This window comes from Pantherophis guttatus, chromosome 1 (assembly GCF_059756535.1).
Source record: "Pantherophis guttatus breed Tessera chromosome 1, ASM5975653v1, whole genome shotgun sequence".
In the NCBI taxonomy this organism is placed as follows: Eukaryota; Metazoa; Chordata; class Lepidosauria; order Squamata; family Colubridae; genus Pantherophis; species Pantherophis guttatus.
This window is the reverse complement of record NC_142063.1, coordinates 283,913,894-283,935,604: the sequence shown is the minus strand read 5'-3', so window position 1 is coordinate 283,935,604 and position 21,711 is coordinate 283,913,894. Positions and strand designations below refer to the sequence as shown.

General features: G+C 39.0%; 2 protein-coding genes across 5 annotated transcripts in view; both read left to right on the top strand.

The window, feature by feature from the left end:
- Window positions 1-1,439: 1,439 nt before the first annotated feature.
- LOC117671890 (sulfotransferase 6B1-like) lies at window positions 1,440-16,191 on the top strand. Its single transcript, XM_034428153.3, has 7 exons — window positions 1,440-1,906; window positions 7,368-7,486; window positions 8,235-8,324; window positions 9,559-9,685; window positions 12,063-12,157; window positions 14,368-14,524; window positions 15,978-16,191. The coding sequence occupies exons 1-7, from the start codon at window positions 1,705-1,707 to the stop codon at window positions 16,106-16,108; spliced, it is 921 nt and encodes a 306-aa protein (XP_034284044.2). The 5' UTR covers window positions 1,440-1,704; the 3' UTR covers window positions 16,109-16,191.
- Window positions 16,192-20,292: 4,101 nt separating this feature from the next.
- EIF2AK2 (eukaryotic translation initiation factor 2 alpha kinase 2) overlaps window positions 20,293-21,711 on the top strand; it is a 44,534-nt gene continuing 43,115 nt past the window's right edge. The window contains exon 1 of one of the 4 annotated variants that reach the window (XM_087883039.1): window positions 20,293-20,366. The gene's annotated coding sequence lies outside the window, so the exon portion shown is untranslated. Of the gene's footprint in view, window positions 20,367-20,841; window positions 21,262-21,615; window positions 21,692-21,711 lie in introns of those variants that run through there. The other 3 variants (XM_060692419.2, XM_087883038.1, XM_087883037.1) reach the window with 3 other exon arrangements.

The following is a 21,711-nucleotide window of genomic DNA, read 5'->3' as shown; positions in this document are numbered from 1 at the left end:
GCAGTCGTCATTTTCCAAGTGACAACAGTTCAAAGTAGCCGCTCAGAATATGGCGGCTGCTTCCAGAATTGTACCACGCAGCTGCATCACAAAGCAATCCATTTTGCTTCCTTAAACCGAGCTCTGGAAATCTTTGAAAGGTATGTGAGGAGGAGGGTGCGGGCCTGGTGAGGTAGGAAGCAGGCTTGAGGCTGTTGGGGATCTGGTGGGGGCGATGGGATAGAGATGGGGGGGAGTCTGACAGTATCCCTGTAGTTGGAAAGGACAAACAACCATGGAAGCGTTGCAGCAGCTGTAATTTTGGAACCAGATCATTAAGTAGATTTGGGGAAGATCCTCTGTAACTTTGAATGTTGCTAAGTGACCAGTCTTTAAGACGCGGACTACCTGGCTATGCAACTATAGCTCTAATTCTTATTCACAGATACAAATTCTGAGACAATATTTATAGTTTAAAAAAAAAAAAAAAAAGATTATATGGTTGGGTGATATTATTGACATTCATACTGTAGCTGTAATTTTAAATAAGGTGGTTTTTTAAAATATATTTCAGAGATATTACAGTACTAGTGGCAAATATCCATAGCTCAGGTGTAGGATGAGGGTGAAGGTCAGTGGTGAAATCCAAAAAATTTTACTACCAGTTCTGTGGGCGTGGCTTGGTGGATGTGGTGTGGCTTGGTGGGTGTGACTTGGGCGTGGCAGGGGAAGGATACTGCAAAATCTTCATTCCCACCCCACTCCAGGAGAAGGATATTGCAAAATCTCCATTCCCACCCCACTCTGGGGCCAGCCAGAGGTGGTATATGCCGGCTCTCCAAACTACTCAAAATTTACGCTACCGGTTCTCCAGAACCTGTCAGAACCTGCTGGATTTCACCCCAGTGAAGGTTCATTCTCCAAGCTTGTGGGTTGATTTCTGAATGTTTTGTCACCAAGCTAAGTAACATTTTCAGTTCACTCCCCTAAACTCCTTTGAAGATGTTACCTAGCCTGGTGATGAAACATTTGGAAACCAACCCACAAGCTCGGAGAATGAACCTTCACCCTCATATTACAGTATACCTTTGACTTCAGCTCAACATAATTAGGCTTGGTCCCCCCACCCAAATGCATATATTTTCAGGAAAATACCGGTCTGCTAAATTATGGGGCACAAAGTTCACTGAACACTGGTTTACCATCAAATAAACATGTAGAGGTTGGTGCTACAAACTCCTCTATACACCCCCCCCATCAGTCTAAACTCACTGTGTTTTTCATTTTGTGGTATGTACTCAATTTCAAAAGCAGATCTGGAATTTTAACATTCATGTTACTGAGTTGACATAAAACAAATGTTCCATATAGTCCTCCCATTAATGAAAGAAGAAACCTTTTATTTTAACCAATCGATACAGTTTGAGGCTGTTTACTTTGCATTCGTTTTGGCTTCTGGCACAAAATGATTTGTTTTCTTCTTGGAAGAAAGTTCTGCTCTTCTACCACAGGTTAAGTAATTTGTACTCCCAAAGCTGTTATGTAATCAACCCACACCAGGATGTAGCGTGCGAAGACTAGTGATTCATGACTCTGCCTCAGCACTTTTTTCTTTATTGAGCAAGAGAAAGAAGGCCTCTAAGAATCTGACTGCATAAAACTAGAGCTGCCTTTTGAAAGGGTTCATGACAAGGCAGAGGCTGAGGCTGCCAACAAGAGAAAACAATGGCTGAAGAAAATGACAGTTTTGTGAAACAAATGAATAAGATATTTGATGAGAATAAAGACAACAAGAACGAAAAGCTTTTTTTTACTTTCAAAGGAGTTTTGTATCCTAACCGCCTTTGTAGTGCAGAAACTTTTGAAGCACTGGAAACTTTTGAAGCAAGAAAGGATGATATGCTGATAATTGCTTATCCCAAATGTGGTGAGTATGTACCTTTCTTTCTTTCTTTCTTTCTTTCTTTCTTTCTTTCTTTCTTTCTTTCTTTCTTTCTTTCTTTCTTTTGCAAAGGAAAGAGGAACATTATACTGTGGCTTTTTCATCACTTTTTCATTTTGCTGCCTCTGGGATAATTTATTATTTATTTATTTATTGGTTTGATTTATATGCCGCCCTTTTCCGGAGACTCAGGGTGGCTTACAATGCGTTAAGCAATAGCCTTCATACTTTTGTATATACCTGCTTAGTAGGGCTTTCGGGGGCCCCCTAAGCGGTGTTCTTTTTTATACAAAGTCAGCTTATTACCCCCACAATCCTCATTTTACCTACCTTGAAAGGATGGAAGGCTGAGTCAACCTTGAGCCTGGTAAAATTTGAACTTGCAGTAATTGCAGGCAGCTGGTGTTACTTAACAGTGCTTTAGTCTGCTGCGCCACCAAGGCTCTTACAAGTTTATCTCAAGTTTATTTGTAATATATTACAAAATGACATCCTGAAAATACCTTGAGTTTCAGTTGTCATCACCCTCAGCTATATGGTGGGAGGATAGCATTTGTCAACCCCAAAAACAATCTAGAAGGGATGTGTTTGGGGAAGGCTGGGCACCAAGTGAAACTGCTCAGCTTTTTATGATCCTAGAAGTCATCAATAATTTGCATAAACTGCCCGTTATATTCTGTTAGAAACAAAATACTTTTATTTTTTGTATGCATTCCTCAAAAGTAATGTAATTAGGCTTGAGGAAGGCATTTTAAAGATTTAGATCCTATGATGAGATGTCTTACCCTGTTAGCTGATCATTTGATATATATTTTTGGCTAAGAATAGAGGCAGTCCTTGATTTGCAAACATTCATTACTAACTGTTCACAGTTATAACAGAACAGAAAATAGTGACTTACAACTGGTCCTCATACGTATGACCTTTGCAGCATCCCCACTGTCACATTATCAAAGTTCTGATGCTTGGCAATATGCATGTAATTACAATTGCAGCATTCTGGGATCATGTGATTGCAATTTGTAACATGCAAAGTCAGTGGGGGAAGTTGGATTCCCTCATCAACCATGTTATATACACTGCAGTATATTTTAACTAGTGTAATTCACTTAATAACTGGCAAAAAACGGTTGTAAAATCACATATCTCACTTAACGGGGTTGGACTAAAAGACCTCCAAGGTCCCTTCCAACTCTGTTATTCTGTTAACAATCACCTTGTTTGGCAACAGAAATTCTGGTCTCAGTTGTAATTGTTAGTTACGACTATGTGTACACAGATTTTTATTATATATATATTTTTAAGAATGGCTTCAGACAGGCTGGCTCTAACCCAGTGATGAAATCCTACCAGTTTGCACCGGTTCGAGCGAACCAGTAGTGATAAAATCTATTGGTTCGGCGAACTGGTCGTAAAAAAATGCTATGGTCCAAACTGGTATTTCCAATGTTCAGCTGTGCCGCACGATTTATATTAGTTAGAAAGCCGGAAATTTTGTTTTCTATCTGATCTATATAGCGTGGCACAGCTGTTCCCCCCCTCACTGTTCTACTTACCTTTTTAAGTGTCCTTTTTCCATGCGAAGCGGATGTTTGGTGGACGCTGCGCATGCACATGCAGAGTACATTTGGTGGACAGTGCATGCGCACACACAGTGTGTGTGTTTGGCACACACCACGCATGCGTGGGCAGCGAACTGGTGACAAACCACAGAGGATTTCACCACTGCCCCAACCCTTTTAAAAATATTTTTGGTTTGAAGCTAGACATTTTAACTACACCTAACTGAATGCAAAATTAAATTTTTAGAAAAAGATTATTTAACAGGAAATAATTGAACAAATATTCCTAGCCTTGTTATATCAAGAAAGGACATTTTTCTGTTGGTTGGTTGGTTGGTTGGTTGGTTGGTTTTTTATTTATTTATTTATTTATTTATTTATTTATTTATTTATTTATTTATTTATTTATTTATTTATTTATTGGTTTTATTTATATGCCGCCCTTCTCCGGAGACTCAGGGCTTATAATGTGTTAAACAATAGTCTTCATACTTTTGTATATACCTGCTTAGTAGGGCTTTCAGGCCCCCCTAAGCGGTGTTCTATTTTATACAAAGTCAGCTTATTGCCCCCACAGTCCGGGTCCTCATTTTATCTACCTCGAAAGGATGGAAGGCTGAGTCAACCTTGAGCCTGATGAGATTGTAATGAAGTTGGCCGGAGCCAAGAGTCATATGCAAGAAGACAGTGTAGAAAATAAAGGAAAAATAACACAGGCTTGTACGTGTTGGGCCATAACTCCTGGATCTGGATTAATGACTTATGTTGAGTTGAGATGCATGTGCCTTGAATGACTTATGTTGAGTTGAGATGCATGTGCCTTGAAAAGGCAGGAATTCATACTGATCGTACTCCTTAATTGCTCCTTGCCACTGGCACTCTAGGAAGCCAAAGTATTCTTAGTTGTTCCTGTCACTATGAATAGTGCAAAACAGGGACAGCCTAGCCACAGTAATTCAGACTTTGGTCATTGGCCACAGTCCAACAAAGTGGAACTGCCTCTGTGAATGATAAACAACTTCCAAAGATGGCAAAATGCAGTTACTAGATAACATTCTGCAAGCACTATGGAGGAGTACTGAATTAATATGTTCTCGCTCTGGCTTCATGCTCTTCCTAAAGCTTCCTAAACTTCTTTTCCAAAATTGTGGGATTTTTGAATGCAGCAATTTCAGGAGTACTTGTTCATCCACTCTACTACTGTTAGGTTCCTTCTCTAATTGTCCCCAATTTTGCATCTGCTATGGAGGGCAAAAGGTACAGATAGAATCTTTTCTATGATGGAACATGTCTTTGGAGCAGATCTTTACACTGGGAGGTTCTTCTCTTAATAATGTTTAAATGTTAAAGTGAAGAATTGTTTTCTTTTCTTCCACCTTTCTTACAGAATGTGATTTAAATTTGATGGATTTGAATGTACGTTGTTTTGTAATCGCCTTATTGCTGTTTTAAGACTCAATCATGTTGTACTTTGTGATACAAGGAAATACTTTGGCATTTATAGGAATTTTTGCCTTTCTCTTCTTTGAAAAGATGGCACTTTGATGGCCTATATGCAAACAATTCAGTTTTTCTTTTGGATGAAGTGAAAAGGATTTTTATTACTGCAGACTTGTGGCAGCTCAAGTTAAAGCAATGGTTCTTTGCTTTTTTTCTCAGCATTTTAAAGTTGGCAGTTTTAAGGATGGTTGTGGATTGTCTTCAGGCTGCTGTTGTTACTGATGGATTGGGAATGGAAGAAATAGTGTGGAGAGGCTATTATAGATAACCTCCTTTGCAGGGGTGAAATCTAAATTTTTTTGCTACCGGTTCTGTGGGCGGGGCTTAATTAGTGGGCGGGGCTTGGTGATAAGGTGACTGGGTGGGCGTAGCCAAGTCAATGTCACTTCTTTGCCCTTTTTTAACCTACAAAACACAACACAACACAACTGGCTCACCCACAATGTAAAAGCAGCTGTGCTAGACCCAAAATGGCCCCGCAACAAGCAGGAACCTCACACAGCCATAAAAAGCCCAAAAAAACAACTTTCACACTTTATACACACAAAATTCCACATACAGCTTTGTGAGATTTTGTGTGTTTGTGTAGTTAAGAGTGAAACACTACAGAAACACTAAATCTCAGAAAGCTGCACAAATATTATATTATATTATATTATATTTATTTTTATATAAAAGCAGCTAAATTTAAAACTTCCTAAACTTTAAATGGCTAATACTAAAAAAAGAACAACTAAAAAAAATCCAAATTAACTATTTTTTTTAAAACACCTAAAGGGGAAAAAAACTTACCTAATAGAACAGGGGTCTCCAACCTTGGCAACTTTAAGTCTTGTGGACTTCAACTCCCAGAATTCCTCAGCCAGCTTTCCTGGGAGTTGAAGTCTACAAGTCTTAAAAGTTGCAGATAGAACTGCTCACCGATGAGCTTGATTGCAGGCAGGGAGATTCAGTTGCTTGCTGATGCAATAGATTGCAGGTATTACAGCGTTGCGATCAGCAGCTAAGGTAAGCAAGCTGGAGGCTGGGGAGGGTTGGGGGGGGAGAAAAAAAGAAACTTTTTTTTTTACATGGCTCTGGCGATCCAAGCTGAGTTGCCTGATTAGCAACTCGTCAGAGCCATTTAAAAGGAAAAAAAGGCTCTGATGATCGCGCGGCTCAGCTGGGCATGGGGGGCGGGAGCAGGGATTTTTGCTACCGGTTCTCCAAACTGCCCGCCACCATCGCCTGAGCCGGTCCGAACCGGGAGCATTTCACCCCTGCTCCTTTGACACATCTTTTAATATGATCTGCAACTCTATTGCAATCTTGCACTGAGGCTGTTTGAACATTTTATCCCAGTTGGTGACTTGAGGTTTTCCCAAATTCAGCACCATATACTTAAAAAAGGAATCAGCAGAGGTGCTCTCCCACCTCTGAACCTTAAAGGACCTATGGAAAAGAGACAGGGGAAGGAAGAAGAGTAAAGATGACATTTCATAAAGAGGTAAGGAAGATATTGAATGCACCGGGAGATACTGATGGTGATGTCACCTTGGGAAGGATTCAATAGGTCAGTGATGGCGAGCCTTTTTGGCAACGAGTGCCCAAACCAGAATGTGCATGCACACGCATGCTCTGGAACCCCAGAAACTCAAAGACCAGCTGTGCCTGGTCTTCTGGTTTCTGGCACGCGCATGTGCGCCAGTCAGCTGGTCTTTGGGTTTCCGAGGCTCCAGCATGTGCAAAGATCAGCTGGCCGGTGCGCATGCCCACAGAGAGGGCTCTGTGTGCCACCTCTGGCATTCATGCCATAGGTTCACCATCAAGCAATAGGTGAATACAAATGCCAAATCCACATCTGGCTGACAGTGCAGACAACCATAATAATAATAATTTTATTAAACTGGTATGCTGCTCAACTCTCAATGACGCGATGAGACGATAGAATAGCAGCAAAATGGCTATGTGGACAGAGCAATTACAAGAGCACAGATGCCTACAAACCCTAAGAGGGCACCTGACTCAGTCTCTAGTACTGCTGCCGGTTGAACCGTAGATAGAATGGGCTGTGTAAATCAGGATCACTGCCTGCTTGTCACCTGGATCTTGCAGAGAAAATGTAGTCTTTGTAGATTAGGTGAAACAGCAAACCTGAGATTCACTTTCTACTTATTCACTTTCTAGCGATCATAGATTGGTATTATATCCAACCAGTGTCAACACATCACAAAACGTACAAGCTGAAGTCTACATTTTCTCGATTTTTTTCCATTCATGGTCTAATGGTGCTTGGCATGCTGAAATTTTCCTTGGTTTAAGAAAACACATTTGTGTTCATGCTCGTGGTTATAAAGTTAATGCAATCTGTAATCTAAATGTAGCTTACCTGTTTTCTCTTGTAGGTACCAACTGGGTATTTCAAATTCTAAGGGAAATGGTAGTTGCAATTTCAAGTAATAAGGAGTTACCACTACAAAGACCCCTTTTAATGCTTGAATTTGGAGGCCCAGAAAAATTTCTGGTCAGTATGAATTCAGTCTTTGCCTAGAATAATATAAGTGGTTAAATATACTGGATAATTTACTCTGCTTCAGCGGGATGGCAGCACCAGAGCTGAGCTTAACTGATTGGGAGTTCTGGTTTGTAAGCTGCACTGAGGATTTGAAAAAATATTCTGGTATAAGATAATGCCAAATTGTCATGGGCCAGAAAAAGCTGCATGTAGGCATTCATGTAAGTCATCAGGAAGTAAAGTCAGACTTGAAAATGGTTTTATTTTTACTTTTATAATCTATAGTACTTACAGCTCTTATATATTATTGCATTATTTTGATAGAGTTCGAAACTTTGGATTTATGAGCCTGTTCTAGAGCAGGATACTGAGAACAGATACTGAGATGCAAATTTTTAAAAAAGCCTTTCAAAGTTATTTTACTTTTAGCCATTCCACGGGTTTTGAGAGAATGTACTTCTAACTAACCAGCCTAATCTCCAGTCTGGTTTTATGTTTTGGTTTGTTAGTGGAATTGCTTTGTGTATGCAAAAGAAATATGTAAGTGGAGCTGCCTCTCCAGAGCAGAGGGCAGTCTTGGGGCAGACTTGGGGTTACAGACAGAGGAGATCTGGATGATTATTATTACCATCTACATAATGAAGAGGCTAATGTGGACTTGCTAATGCAGATAGGTTTGCAGCAAACTGAACAGCTAATCCTCGATTATGACCACAATTCATCAGCAGAATTTTAGCATCTTTTGGTTTGATTTCAGAAAATGAAAGAACAACAATCTCCCCGTTATTATATAACTCATCTCCACTACGATAACATTCCAAAATCCTTTCTGGAGAACAAAGTGAAGGTAAGAAATCAGTTTCACTGTAAATACAATTGTCCAACAGAATTGCCTGGTTGCATTTCAGTATGTAGATACTGAATATTATATATTTCTGAAGGTCACAAAAAATTAGACCCCTTATATCCTCAATTTAGGGGATGTGGTTGCTCAGTGGCTAAGACACTGAGCTTGTCGATCGAAAGGTCGACAGTTCAGTGGTTCAAATTCCTAGTGCCACATAACGGGGTAAGCTCCTGTTACTTGTCCCATCTTTTGCCAACCTAACAGTTCGAAAGCACATAAAAAATGCAAGTAGAAAAATAGGGACCACCTTTGGTGGGAAGGTAACAGCGTTCCGTGCACCTTTGGCATTTAGTCATGCTAGCCACATGACCACGGAGACGTCTTCAGACAGTGCTGGCTCTTCGGCTTTGAAACGGAGATGAGCACCGCCCCCTAAAGTCAGGAACAACTAGCACATTTGTGCAAGGGGAACCTTTACCTTTACCTTATATCCTCAACATAGTTACAAACAAAGTTTCTATTATGATCTATGAATTAAACCATGGTATATAATAATAATCATATCTTTTTCTTCAATATTTATCCAAAGTAATTGAAATTCTGAATATTTATCCAAGTAACTCTCCAACCAAGAATGTTATTGAGACATATACTCAACATATGTCTCCTATATTATTGTTCTCTCTCTCTCTCTCTCTCTCTTCATTCATTCATTCATTCATTCATTCATTCATTCATTCATTCATTCATTCAATATGCTGCCCACCTACCTGTCTTTCTTGCAATATAGAAATACCTTTCCAATCTTACTGGGAGTAAAGGAGTGGAAATCTTGCATATAATGATATAATAACCTCCCACTCTGAATTTGCATTTATATCAAATTGCCTATCCTGAGGCCCCAAGGCCCTGTTGCTCTGAGATCTTAAAATGTTGCTACAAAGTTGTGAAGTTTAATAAAATAATTGATGCCAAGACAAAAACATTTGATTACATTTACATGTAGCTAATTTACAATTGACAGCAAATAAAATGTTTTTGTCTTGACCTCATATATAACTTTTTAGGGTGTGATTCTCAGTATGCCATCATTCAAAGGCCAAATGCAAATTTTGGCATAGAAACCACAACCCTGATTTATGTCTTAGTTTCATTATATAAACACTGCAAACATCTATTGGCTGTTTATAATTATTTTAAGTCATATTTAATGATCATCTATCTGTTTAAACAGATGCTGGTGGTATTTCGAAATCCTAAAGATGCAGCTACATCCTATTATCATTTTTACAACAAAAATCCTTTGCTCCCTAATGCCAGTTCCTGGGATGACTTCTTTCAAAAGTTTATGAGTGGTGAAGGTATGTTATCTTTGTTTGTTTATAAAATTTATTGGCTGACATCTTACCATAAGATAATTCTGGGTGACTTACATTTAAAAAAAAGGCATTAAACATAAATGTAAACATAAATAAATTAAAATCAAAGATTAAAATATAAGGTAGCCTGAAAATGTTTCCCATTAAATTGGAATTGGGTCCTATCTAAGTGATTGCATAGAACAGGGGTCCCCAACTTTCGGACCTCAGGGACCACTAAATTCATAATTTTAAATCCCACAGACCACTAATATGATCTGCCTAATGACTGGCTGGGTGGGTGTGGCTAGGTGGTCATGTGACCGGGTGGCCGTGGCCAATTCAGTGGCCAACTCGATGTCACTCACATTAAGGGGCGCCTCGCTGGCCTCTATTCACCCCTCTCCTGCCAGCCACTCCTCGCCTCCCCACCCGGGTTCCATAGGGCCCCAACAGGAAGCAATTGTTGGAGCTAAGCAGCCACCATGAGAAAGAGTTGGCAAAATAGCTCGCTCAGTTCAAATTGGATCTGACCGAGAAGGAGGCTCAGCAGAAGCACCTCACTCAGGACTACGAGCATAAGCTTTCCAAGCAGAGGGAAGATCTGCAGGAGTTAATTTTTTAAATATTTTAAATGGGTTTGTTATTGTTCTTAAATTACGGGGCCAAATTTATATATATTCTTGTAATACTATTTTAATGTTTGTAATTTATGTTTTTATTCGGCTGTACACTGCCCTGAGTCCTCAGGGAGAAGGGCGGTATATAAATTGGATATAAAATAAAAATAAATAAATAAAGTGCAAGGCCAACGGCCGGCGCCTGGAGGCTCAGCGGGCTGAGATGGTCAGCCAGTTCCAGGCCATGATGCAATCCCACTGGAACAAGGCCCTCCGGGTCCATGCCACCAGCGGCACTTCCCTCTAGCCTTCACCCAAAGCCTTGCACCAGGAGGCTGAAGCAGACCCGGTTGGAATTTCTGCCCCTCTCCAACCCACACAGAAAGACCCTGAAGGGGGCGGCCCTCTGCAGCAACACACATGTTCATTACACGTATCCAGCCCAGGGGCCGTAGTTAGAGGACCCCTGATTTAGTGCAATATAAAAAAATGCAAATATTTTTTTTGCGGACCACCAAAATTTTCTCATGAACCACCAGTTGGTGACCGCTGGCATAGAAGCATACATTTTTTTTTCTTTAACTCATTGTATGAAGAAATACTGAAGAAAAATAAATGCAGGGAATTGGCGTACTGGCATACAAAGGAAGTATTTTATTGGAACTTGAACTTCAAAAAGCTGTCCATTATTTATGTTTTTAGCATATTTCTTATTTCAAACTAGTTCTTCCTATACATTTTAATATCAGTAGTAAAAACTTACATGCATGAGCAAGTTTAAAATGGTAATTTGTTTAATTCATATATTATATCAGAAGCTATTTGCTGTAGCAATCCTTGTTACATAAATTAAACTATGGATGAGTATATTTGCAATGGATAATTTGTATATAAATAATATTGTAGAAAAGACATCTTGGCACAGCTTATGATACATAGTGCATCCTCATTTTTTTTCAACAATATGGTGACAACAAAAGAGGTGACTCCAAATTTTGGGATGCCCTTCTAATTCTTCCTGTGATCAGAAGGCAATACTGAATAAGAGCAGTTAAAGAAGCCCCCAACTTAAAAATGAGTGTACTTTATTTATTACTTCAACATTTATTATTTCAGCAGCTCAAGTCTAGAAATGGAATTGCAGACAAATTGAAATAATATATTAAATTTAAAATAAAATACAGATATTTCCCATATGTTTCTAACTACCGTACTTATGAAGGGAATTACTAAGCATAGTCTTCAGATTAATTTTTACCTAAAAATGTGATATGCTTGACCATTACAAAATTATTACAGTTTTCCAAAACTTTTTGGAGGATCAGAAATTCTTTTTTCCCCTCTCCTTGATGCAATAAAAGAATTCTCACATAGCACAAAACTGATCCAATAAAGGAAGACTTTCTAGAATGATATCACTGCAAGTAGTATCAGACTTGTTCTAACAAACTATGATTCGGATTATAATAATTTATCACTAACGGAATGAGAACAAACTTAGTTAAATTTCATCACATAATCCAGTTGGCTTATTTTATTTGCATATTATAAAAATGTTTCCCCAGCCTGGAGCCAGTATTACATTGGACCCTACCCAGATATCTCGTACTTACAATAGATTCAATGACATCAGATTAAAATAACCATGATAAACCTGGTTCCAATCCAGTTGATATGATTGGGATTGTTACATTTTCCTTGTCTCGTGTAGAGAACTTAATTAGCTGGTGAAATAAGAGATTGTGTTCATTTCATTTCAGTTGCGTGGAAATCCTACTTTGAACATGCTCTTGCTTGGGACAAACATATGGATGAAGAAAATGTAATGATAATCACCTATGAAGAACTGAAAGAAGTAAGCCTTTTAGAAATTATAATAATATTTGTATTATACATTCATTTTTCTGTAGCCTGTAGCTAATGGAGAAAACCTTCCCCAGCATTCCCCAATATGGGCAACTTCTATATGTGCAGATAGGCATCTGTGGGAAGGGGCAAGAAAGGTACTAGTGATAAAAAAGTGAATTATAATATCTTGATGCAAATCCTATGACTTGTGTCCAGTAAGATACAAGCAAGAAAGGATGGAGTTTGTACAATGACATCATCATACACGCATGACCATTTTTTCATCACCATCATGAGTAGTGGTGAACATTCCTGCTTTAGCTCCCAGGATTGCTTTTCAGGCTGATCCAGATTTATGAACTGAAATTGGCTTGGAGATCTGATAGATGAATGGGGGAACCCAGATAAAAAGATCCAAATTTCCTGCCTTCCCAAATAGAATATCCCTGGAGGACACCAACAGCCAGAAGTGGCCAATTGGTTGCTAGGCTGATCCTGTAACATTAATAGAATGGTTGGTGAAGTGTGTCAGAGTCTAGACAGACTCTGCACAACACATTGACTGCTTAAGGGAACAGTGACAACAGCTTTAAGCTGCTTCAGGTATGATCAGAGACACAGTTAGGTCAATGGCATGGACCTATCAATGTGCAGGGCACAAGTGAGAAAGACTTTTATTCTTCTATCCTATGTGTCGTAGGATGACTGGGAAATGAGCTAGGTTGAGTTGACATATCATTCTTTGTCACTTTTTGCGTAAGCATGGTTTCTTGGTTAGTATGATAATCCATAAAGTATGCTTTATGAATCACAGTGGCTAGAATTATTCAATACCTAAACCACAAATAAACTTACTTTTAGTGCAGTCTAAAAAAATCTAGCCTTGTTCTTTAGTGTTTGGTCTCAGTGCTATGCTCTGACTTTTCTGTGTTGCAAAGCTTCATAATTAATATAGAGTGTATTTTCATTACTTAATCTACTTGATATCCAGGTTATTTGGGTTAAATATTTTTAAATGAAAATATAAATGGTTTTTCTACAGTTACGGACAATCAGTGGTGGATTCCTCCCGGTTCAGCCGAGCTGGTAGCGGTGACACTATGACGTCACTGAACTGGTTCTCCCCCCCCCACCCCCCACGTTATTCTTACCTTTTATTTGGTCCCACCCCCAATCTATTGCTGCCTCCTGAGTCCCACCTGATGACTAGAGGGAAAAAAACTGTTTAAACTCTTGCCGCGGAGCTTCAAAGGGCCGTCCTACAGCTGATCAGTGTTAAAAGCAAACAAATGAGTCGGGTCGTAAGTGTGAGGACTGGTCGTAAGTGCAAGGACCTTCCAGAAATGACTCTGACCAGCTAGCCACGCTCACCTAGTCACATGACCCCCCCAAGCCACACCCACAAAATAAGCCACGCCCACAGAACCGGTAGTAAAAAAATTTAGAACCCACCCCTGGGGACAATCCTAATGCAGGGTCTATAAATGCTAGCGAAGCTGAAATACATATTTATAATTGGATTTGCAAAAATGAAAAATATATGTAAATATTTAATATAAACAGCACAATGTTGTACATGTGATCCTCAGAAATTAAAGCTTTGTACTATAAACCCTGAAACCTTGAACATAATAATTTTCACCTCTGCACATCATTTACTTCCTCTCATTAATAAAGACATTAATGCACTATAATACCGTACTTTTCTATAACCTGGTTGGGGAATTCTGGGAGTTTAAGTTCATGCTTATCAATGTTGAGAAAACACTAACTCTAACTCATCCCATTCTTGGGTGTCAAAGCAGAGTACAGTGTATAGGTAGTCCTCACTCAACAACTGTCACGTTTGGTAACTATTAATGATTATGGTGCTGAAAATGTAACTTTACAACTGGTCCTCATACTTATGACCATCACAGCATCCCCACGATCACGTCGTTGAGATTCAGGCGCTTGGCAACTGCAGGGTATTTACAACCTTCACAAAGTCCCATGATTATGTTATCAGTTCTTATATGCTTCATGGCTTCTTCCAACAAGCAGTCAATGAAGAAGCCAACAGTAAAATCCCAAGTCACAGTCATGTGATATCTCCCTTAACAGCCAAATTGCTTAGCAAAGCGAGTTGCCGGTTCCAATTGTTGTTGTAAAATGAAGACTACCTGTATTATTTTAAATGGTTCTAGAGGTGAAATAATTGATTGTCCTATTTTACAGGACCTTCTGGAAGGAGTCAAACGAATTGCTGACTTTTATGAACTCCCTCTGTCTGATGAGATGATTAAGTCTGTTGCAGATAAGACTACCTTTCAAGCAATGAGCAGCAAATCTCCAGAAGTTCTTGGTCACTTTGCTTCTGTTATTTTCAGAAAAGGTATTGTTTCCCTCAGGTCTCAAGACTGCTGTGTTAAGAAGTTGTTTCTTCAAAGAACACACATGTCCTCTAGTGGAGATAATTAATATTAAAAGCAACAACTAAGGTTTATGATTTGCTATAGTATCAGTACTTTGAGGATCTATTTCAAACTTTTGTCTTTCTGCTGCATTGCAGAATAGAGGAACAGAAACCCTTTAAAAGACACTGAAATGTCTTTTTATTTTTATTATCATATGTAAAATATAAACCTGATCTAATATGTGTATTTCATTCTTTAAATAAACAGATATTGTCATGAATCCTGCCACCACAGAAGCAACCTACCACCGTCCAAATGTTTTGGATGTTAATTACTCCTATCACTTCATTTGGTTTATTCCCAAATGTTTTAGGCTACAAAGCTTTACTATCTGGAATACCCATTAAATTCAACAGGGCTTATTTCGGAGTTATTTATTTATTTATTTATTTATTTTTATTTTGTATTTTTTGTCAAGCATGTATTTTATGACAGATACAAGTGTAAACATAATTATAAATACAAGAAAAGGATACGAATAAAAGAAAACATTAGGACAGGGACGGTAGCAGAGGTGGGTTTCATCAGGTTCTGACCAGTTCTAGAGAACTGGTAGTGGAAATTTTGAGTAGTTCGGAGAACCGGTAGTAAAAATTCTGATTGGCCCCGCCCCCATCTATTCTCTGCCAGCTGATCGGGAGAAAATGGGGATTTTGCAGTAATCTTCCCCTGGAGTGGGGTGAAAATGGAGATTTTACAGTATCTTTCCCCTGGAGTGGGGTGGGAATAGAGATTTTACAGTATCCTTCACCTGCCACGCCCACCAAGCCATGCCACACCCCTTAAAGACCTCTTAGGAATGGGGCAGACAGTAGACAGTCTAAGGTTAAAGTTTGGGGAAAAAAACACAGAATCAGGTACTGCATTCCAGGCGTTGACAACTCTTTACTGACGTTGTATTTTCTGCAGTCTGGTTTGGATCGGTTTACCATGAGTTTGTATCTATTGTGTGCTTTTGTATTGTTTTGGTTGAAGCTGAAATATTCATTGGCTGGTAGGACATTGTAGCAGATGATTTTATGTACTATGCTTAGGTCAGACAAAAGACGGCAAAGTTCTAAGTTGTCTAAGCTCAAAATTTCAAGTCTGGTGGCAAAAGGTATTTTGTTGCGAGCAGAGGAGTGGAGGACTCTTTTTGTGAAATATCTCTGGACTCGTTCGATTGTATTAATGTCCGATATGCAATGCGGGTTCCAGACAGATAAGCTGTATTCAAGAATACCAAAAAAAAAAAAAAAGCTGTAGAATTGCATATGAATACATTAAAAAGCATATAAATTATGCATGATTCCACATTCCAAAGATGTTTCAAACTATTGAACTTTTATAGATGAAGACATAACTAATTCTTTTTTCATTGATTCTGTACAGGTGAAGTAGGCGATTGGAGAACTTTGTTCACTGAAGCTCAGAGCAAAGAAATGGATGCAAAATTTGAAGCATGTTTAGCTGGGACTAAACTGGGTGCAAAACTAAAATATGACAAATATTGCAAATTTTAAGATTTGTACTTTTGGAATAAAGACATAGCTTTTCTAAACAAGAAATTAAATTAATAAACTAATAAAAATAATATATATTTCAAGATGTTTTACTGTTTGGTTTTGCTTTATGTTTATTCAATCTAATTTTAACTTTCAAACAAGATTTAGGAATTAGCATGTAAATGCTATGAAAGTGTTATTATGAAATTGTCTTTCATATTTTTAATAACCATCATATTTCAAAGAGACAACAATTCTATCCCTTTTGAAACAACATTGCAATTCACAAACACTTTTGTCATATCTAATCCTGCCAAAAGTCAGAGATTCAACATCTTATCTTGCTGATATCTTCATTTGGCAGAAATATTGTAGAAGAAAGTAGTAAGTATTCTGCTATTCTAGGTCTAATCCTTACCAAGAGAGGATTGGTTGAAGAAGGTACACCTTGGGAAGAAGTATTCATAATATCCTTTAATTCATTATATCCAGAAGAGAAACAGCTCAGAAGAGTCAACCCTGCATACAAGACTTCAGAAGAGAAGATCCGAATGAATTCAATTGAAGAATACACTGGATTTAATCCTTAATGGGAAAAGGATCTAGGAAGGATAGAAAAATCTATGATATGAAATATTGAAGGGACAGATGGTCATAATAAAATAAGCATGCCCAATTGAGCAGAGAGAAAGGATACTAATTTAACATTCAGATGATTATATTTAAATACAGGTGACTAAATGATGAAAATGTTTCATATTTTTAATTTGTAATGGCTTTTGTGGTTTTGTTTTTGGTAATTTTGGCTGTATTCATTTTTTAAAAATATTTTATGCTGCCTTTTTCATATACAGTTCAAAGCAGCAAATATTTCTTTCCTTCTCCTATTTTCCCCACAACAACAACCTTGTGAGGTGACTTGGACTGAGAGAGAGAGAGAGAGTGACTCAGTCATCCAGCTATTTTTTCATACCTAGGAACTCATTCTCCTGGTTGTTAGGCCGTCACTTTAATCACCTCACCATACCATACCATACCACACCACACCACACCAAACTCTCTCTCTGTCACCAAATAATAAATAAATAACACTATTCATTTTTTTGCTTCTGCTGTAAAGATAGAAATATGTTCAGAACCAGCAAGTAACTTTTTTTGAGCTTCCCCTAGCAAATGTACTAATATACTAATAATATTGACTTTCCATTCAAGATTTCTGCAAAGATTTCTGGGTAATATCTGCAGCATGTTTTGTATGCTTGAAATAATTATTATAACATCTCCTTTCACTAAGACAGTTATCAGTCCCAGACCGCTCATTCATTATCAGAAAATTGAATGAGAATTTCATTCACAGCAATGGGTGGAGTCATAGGCCATTTTTCAATCACAGATTTAAGCACTACACAACCATCTTATCAGAATAAAGCCGTGCCAACCTAATATTGGCTTCCCATCACCAATCTCCTTCCTGCCTTCTTAGATTCCAAGCTAGGTCATGTTAACCTGATTTCAAGTATATTAGTTTTACTCACTTCAGCACATCACCAACTGATGCAAAGCATCTCCCCATGTAAAATCGAGGTCAAGCAGCGCATATGGGGTGATTCCTAGCATTGTTATACAACTCTATCAATTTGAAAATTTTCACTAGGACCACTCTAGGCAAGTTGCCTACACTTTAATTTATAATGGTTTTTCTGGTTTTGTTTTTAGTAATTTTGTGTCTTTTATCTTTACTCAAGAGACACGTATGGGAGATAGGTGGCTATATTCGTTTTTTAAAAAAGATTTTATCCTGGCTTCCCATCACCAATCTCCTTCCCGCCTTCTTAGATTCCAAGCTAAGTCATGTTAACCTGATTTCCGGTATATTCGTTTTAGGTCTCCAATGGCATTAATCCCAACTCCCTTCAGCAGATCACCAACTGATGCAAAGAATCTCCCCATATATAATCGAGGTCAAGCAGCGCATATGGGGTGATTCCTAGCATTGTTATACAACTCTATCAATTTGGAAATTTCACTAGGCGCACTCTAGGCAGGTTGCCTATACTTTTGTCCCACATGCCATTTGCACATCTCACCAAAAACAAAACAAAAAAATTCTAAAGTTTTAAAATAAAGTAAAATGAGGAAATAAATGGAAAGATGTTCCATAAAATTAAACATTACCTACAAAAATTGCTAAATTCAGCTAAGCAGTACCAACACTTCCTTTTCTAATTTGGGTAATTATAACAGGATACACAGAAAAATGACAGCAGAAATAGACTCCCATGACTGCGGAGTTACCTAGCTCTTATATGGATGGATGATTGAAAATGATTGAAATTGATTAGCAACCTTGACACTTCCTTCATTATTTCAGGAAGAAAGTGACCCAAATTGATACAGGGAAACAGAGAATCAACTGTGCCCAGTTCAACAGGTATAATTATTTTCATGATGTTACAATGAAAAAGCAGGAATGCTTTTGGTATTGAATAAAGATGGATAAAATATGGAATTCTGCTCTCCTATTCTGTACCTCATTGAAAACTCAAAAATGAGTTAAAAAAATAGGGACCAGCAACAGATATGAAAGGAACTCAAGAACCATTACATGGATGGAAGATCAAATACTGAAAAAGAAAGTGCTTCTTTCACCTTGATACATGAAGCATGTATACATCTTTTATACCTCACCCGTCACCATACCTTCAATAGGTCACTTGTCTTATTTTCCAATATAACAGATGGCAAAGAATTATCCTTTGATCTTTGTCTTCAGAGTAGATGAATTGTCTGATTGTTTTTTATTGTTGTTCAATCGCTAAAGACTCTTTGTGACCCATGGACCATTGCATTCCTCTCCCCTCTTCCACTGTCTCCCGGAGTTTGCCCAAACTCATGTTTGCTGTGTCAAAGACACTGTCTAACCATCTTGTTCTTATCCTTTTGTCTTCAATCTTTCCCAACATCAGGGTCTTTTACAATGAATTATCTCTTCTCATTAGGTGGCCAAAATACTTGAGCTTCAGCTTCACTATCTATCTTTCAAAAGAACAGTCAGGGTTGATTTCCTTCAAGGATTGGCTGAATTGATCTCCTTGTAGTCTAAGGGACTTTCAAGAATTTTCTCCACCATCACAATTTGAAAGCATCAATTCTTGGCACTCAGCTTTCCTTAGCATCCAACTCTCACAGCCATGCATTACTATTGGGAAAACCATAGTTTTGACTATATGGACCTCTGATGGAAAGGTGATGTCTTTGCTTCTTAATATGCTGTCTACGTTTGCCATAGCTTTCCACCCAAGAAGCAAGCGTCTTTTAATTTCATGGCTGCAGTCACCATTCACAGTGATCTTGGAGCCAAGAAAATAAAATCTATCTCAGTTTCCATTTCTTCCTCTTCTATTTGGCAGGAAGTAATGAGACCAGACACCATGATCTTAGCTTTTTTTTAAATGCTGAGTTTCAGCCGAACTTTTGCACTTTCCTCTTTCACCCTCATAAATAGGCTCTTTAGTTCCTCCCCACTTTCTGCCAGAGTGATATCATCTGCTTAACTGAGGTTAATATTTCTCCCAGAAATCTTAATTCTGGCTTGTGATTCATCCATCTTGGTATTTTCTATGATGTATTTTGCACATACAGTAAGTTAAATAAACAGGATAACAATATACAGCTTTGCGTTGTCTGATTATGTGTCATCAAATCAATATCAATTTAGTGCCAGATAGATTTTCTCCATGATGATCTGTCCCTAACCTGATCTTTCAGGTACAAGCACTTTATTCTTCTATATTGTAAGTGAGATGGGGTGGCTGTTAAACACTCAACTGAGTGGAAAGGTGGAGATGGGGACAAATGAAGCATTCAGGTAATTCTTTCACCAATGAGCACAGATGGGCTGTTTTCTGTGACCTGTAGACCTACAAACATATCCCCATGCTCATGTTCTAGAGTCCTGATGTCAGAATAGAACTGAAAACAGATCCTTTTCAGGGCTGTTTTCAATTGGACTCAAGAGGGAAAGGGAGATATCTCGAAATGAGCATTTTCCATCAAATTATTTCTTTTCAAGACAGAAATAATTAACAGCATTCCTCTGTGATCCAGATGTGTGAATGAATTCTTCTAGCCTTTGCTTAACAGGGATTTCCAGACACCGGCCTTCTCCGGGATCTCTCCCAGCAAGAAGCCAACTACCTTGGAGCTGCTATTGAAGGAATTCCTCCTCAGCTCGGAAAGAATGTATTTTTCTGTGTTGTTTCTCTGTGTCATATATGTGGGTATATGCATAATTATGTATATATGTATGTATGTATGTATGTATGTATGTATTCATTCATTCATTCATTCATTCATTCATTCATTCATTTATGTTTAGGTACTGTATATTGGAGGTGGTGACCCTTTGAGAACTGTATGCAACAAAATTTCATTTTAAAGAATGCCGATTACTGTACATTCAATAGTTATTCTAAGTTCTCTTGTCCTCGGTTTTTGTTTTTTTGTTTTTTTGTAATTTCGGGCCAGAGGCCAACGCTGCTGCCCACGTGGTCATTCGGTTTACCCATCTCGCTGAATTTCATCCAAATTTAGGAAGCAGGAGTGTCTTTTTTTTCTTTCTCCTGCTGAAGTCCAAGCACATCCTTTATCTTATCTAGGGACCACAGCTTCCTACCGGCTCCTACCCTCTCACAACCATCGCTGCGTGATATCGTTCGCCGTCACATTATCCAAACTGGCAGGTTTTCCCAGCCTCTGGGGATCGGACCCACCGCCGCGTCTCCCAAGCAGAGCCTTTCTCGTGGTCGAGCAGCTTCCTTTGCCTCATTCCCGCGAAGAGCGGGAAACATTGGCATTTCAGACACGCCATTTCCTACCTCTTCCTACCCCCGGCCCCCGGGAGCCGGCAGCAGGGAGAGGCCTTGACCTTGGCTACGAGCTGGGCGGTGCACTTTCCCTCATGGTACAATTTTACTTTCGATTTCCTCGGCGAGTTTGCCTGATTTCCCCGAGATTTCGGGTGGGGGCAGATTAGCCACGCGAGCCTCCGGAGAAACGAAAGTGGAAAGCGTAAGTGCTTCCCCTCAGCTCCTCTCTGCTGGAGGAGAAAGGTGACAGGGCTTATTATTCCCGGGGAAAAACTGTTAGTTCCAGAGCTTCTGCTTGCTTAGGTGAGTATTCAACCGGCGGGAGATGGGGGGCGGGAGAATAGGCTTCTCGCCATTGCTGGGGACCGGTAGGAGTCCTCAAATTCAGGAACGCCAAAGGGCCTCCTTGTCTTGAAGGTGCCGTCGGCTCTGTGTATATGGAAAGTAGGGGGAGGCGAAGGGCGCACTGACATGAATTAAGGCTTTTTCTAAATGAAATCGGTTTACTAAATGAAACGGCTCAGTCGAGGTTCGGTTCAAGCGTTCTTGAGGAAGCACTCCCCGCACCCACCCAGCAGGTTTCCCTGCGAAATTCCCGGTTTCTTCAGGGAGCTCCACTTGATTGCTTTCAAGCAAAGGCTTGGAAAATCATCGGGTAACTGGCTGGAGAATTCTGGGAGTTGAAGCCCTACAAGTCTTAAAGCTGCCAAGTTTGGGGACCCCTGGATTAGAGGTATGGCACTTTCATTTGGA

What these genes read in the sequence shown, in the direction of transcription:
- LOC117671890 (XM_034428153.3), top strand. Translation starts at nt 1,705, where the DNA reads ATGGCTGAAGAAAATGACAGTTTTGTGAAACAAATGAATAAGATATTT. An exon ending in AATTGCTTATCCCAAATGTG is followed by an intron (nt 1,907 to 7,367) that starts GTGAGTATGTAC and finishes TTTCTCTTGTAG; the next exon opens with GTACCAACTGGGTATTTCAA. An exon ending in GAGGCCCAGAAAAATTTCTG is followed by an intron (nt 7,487 to 8,234) that starts GTCAGTATGAAT and finishes GTTTGATTTCAG; the next exon opens with AAAATGAAAGAACAACAATC.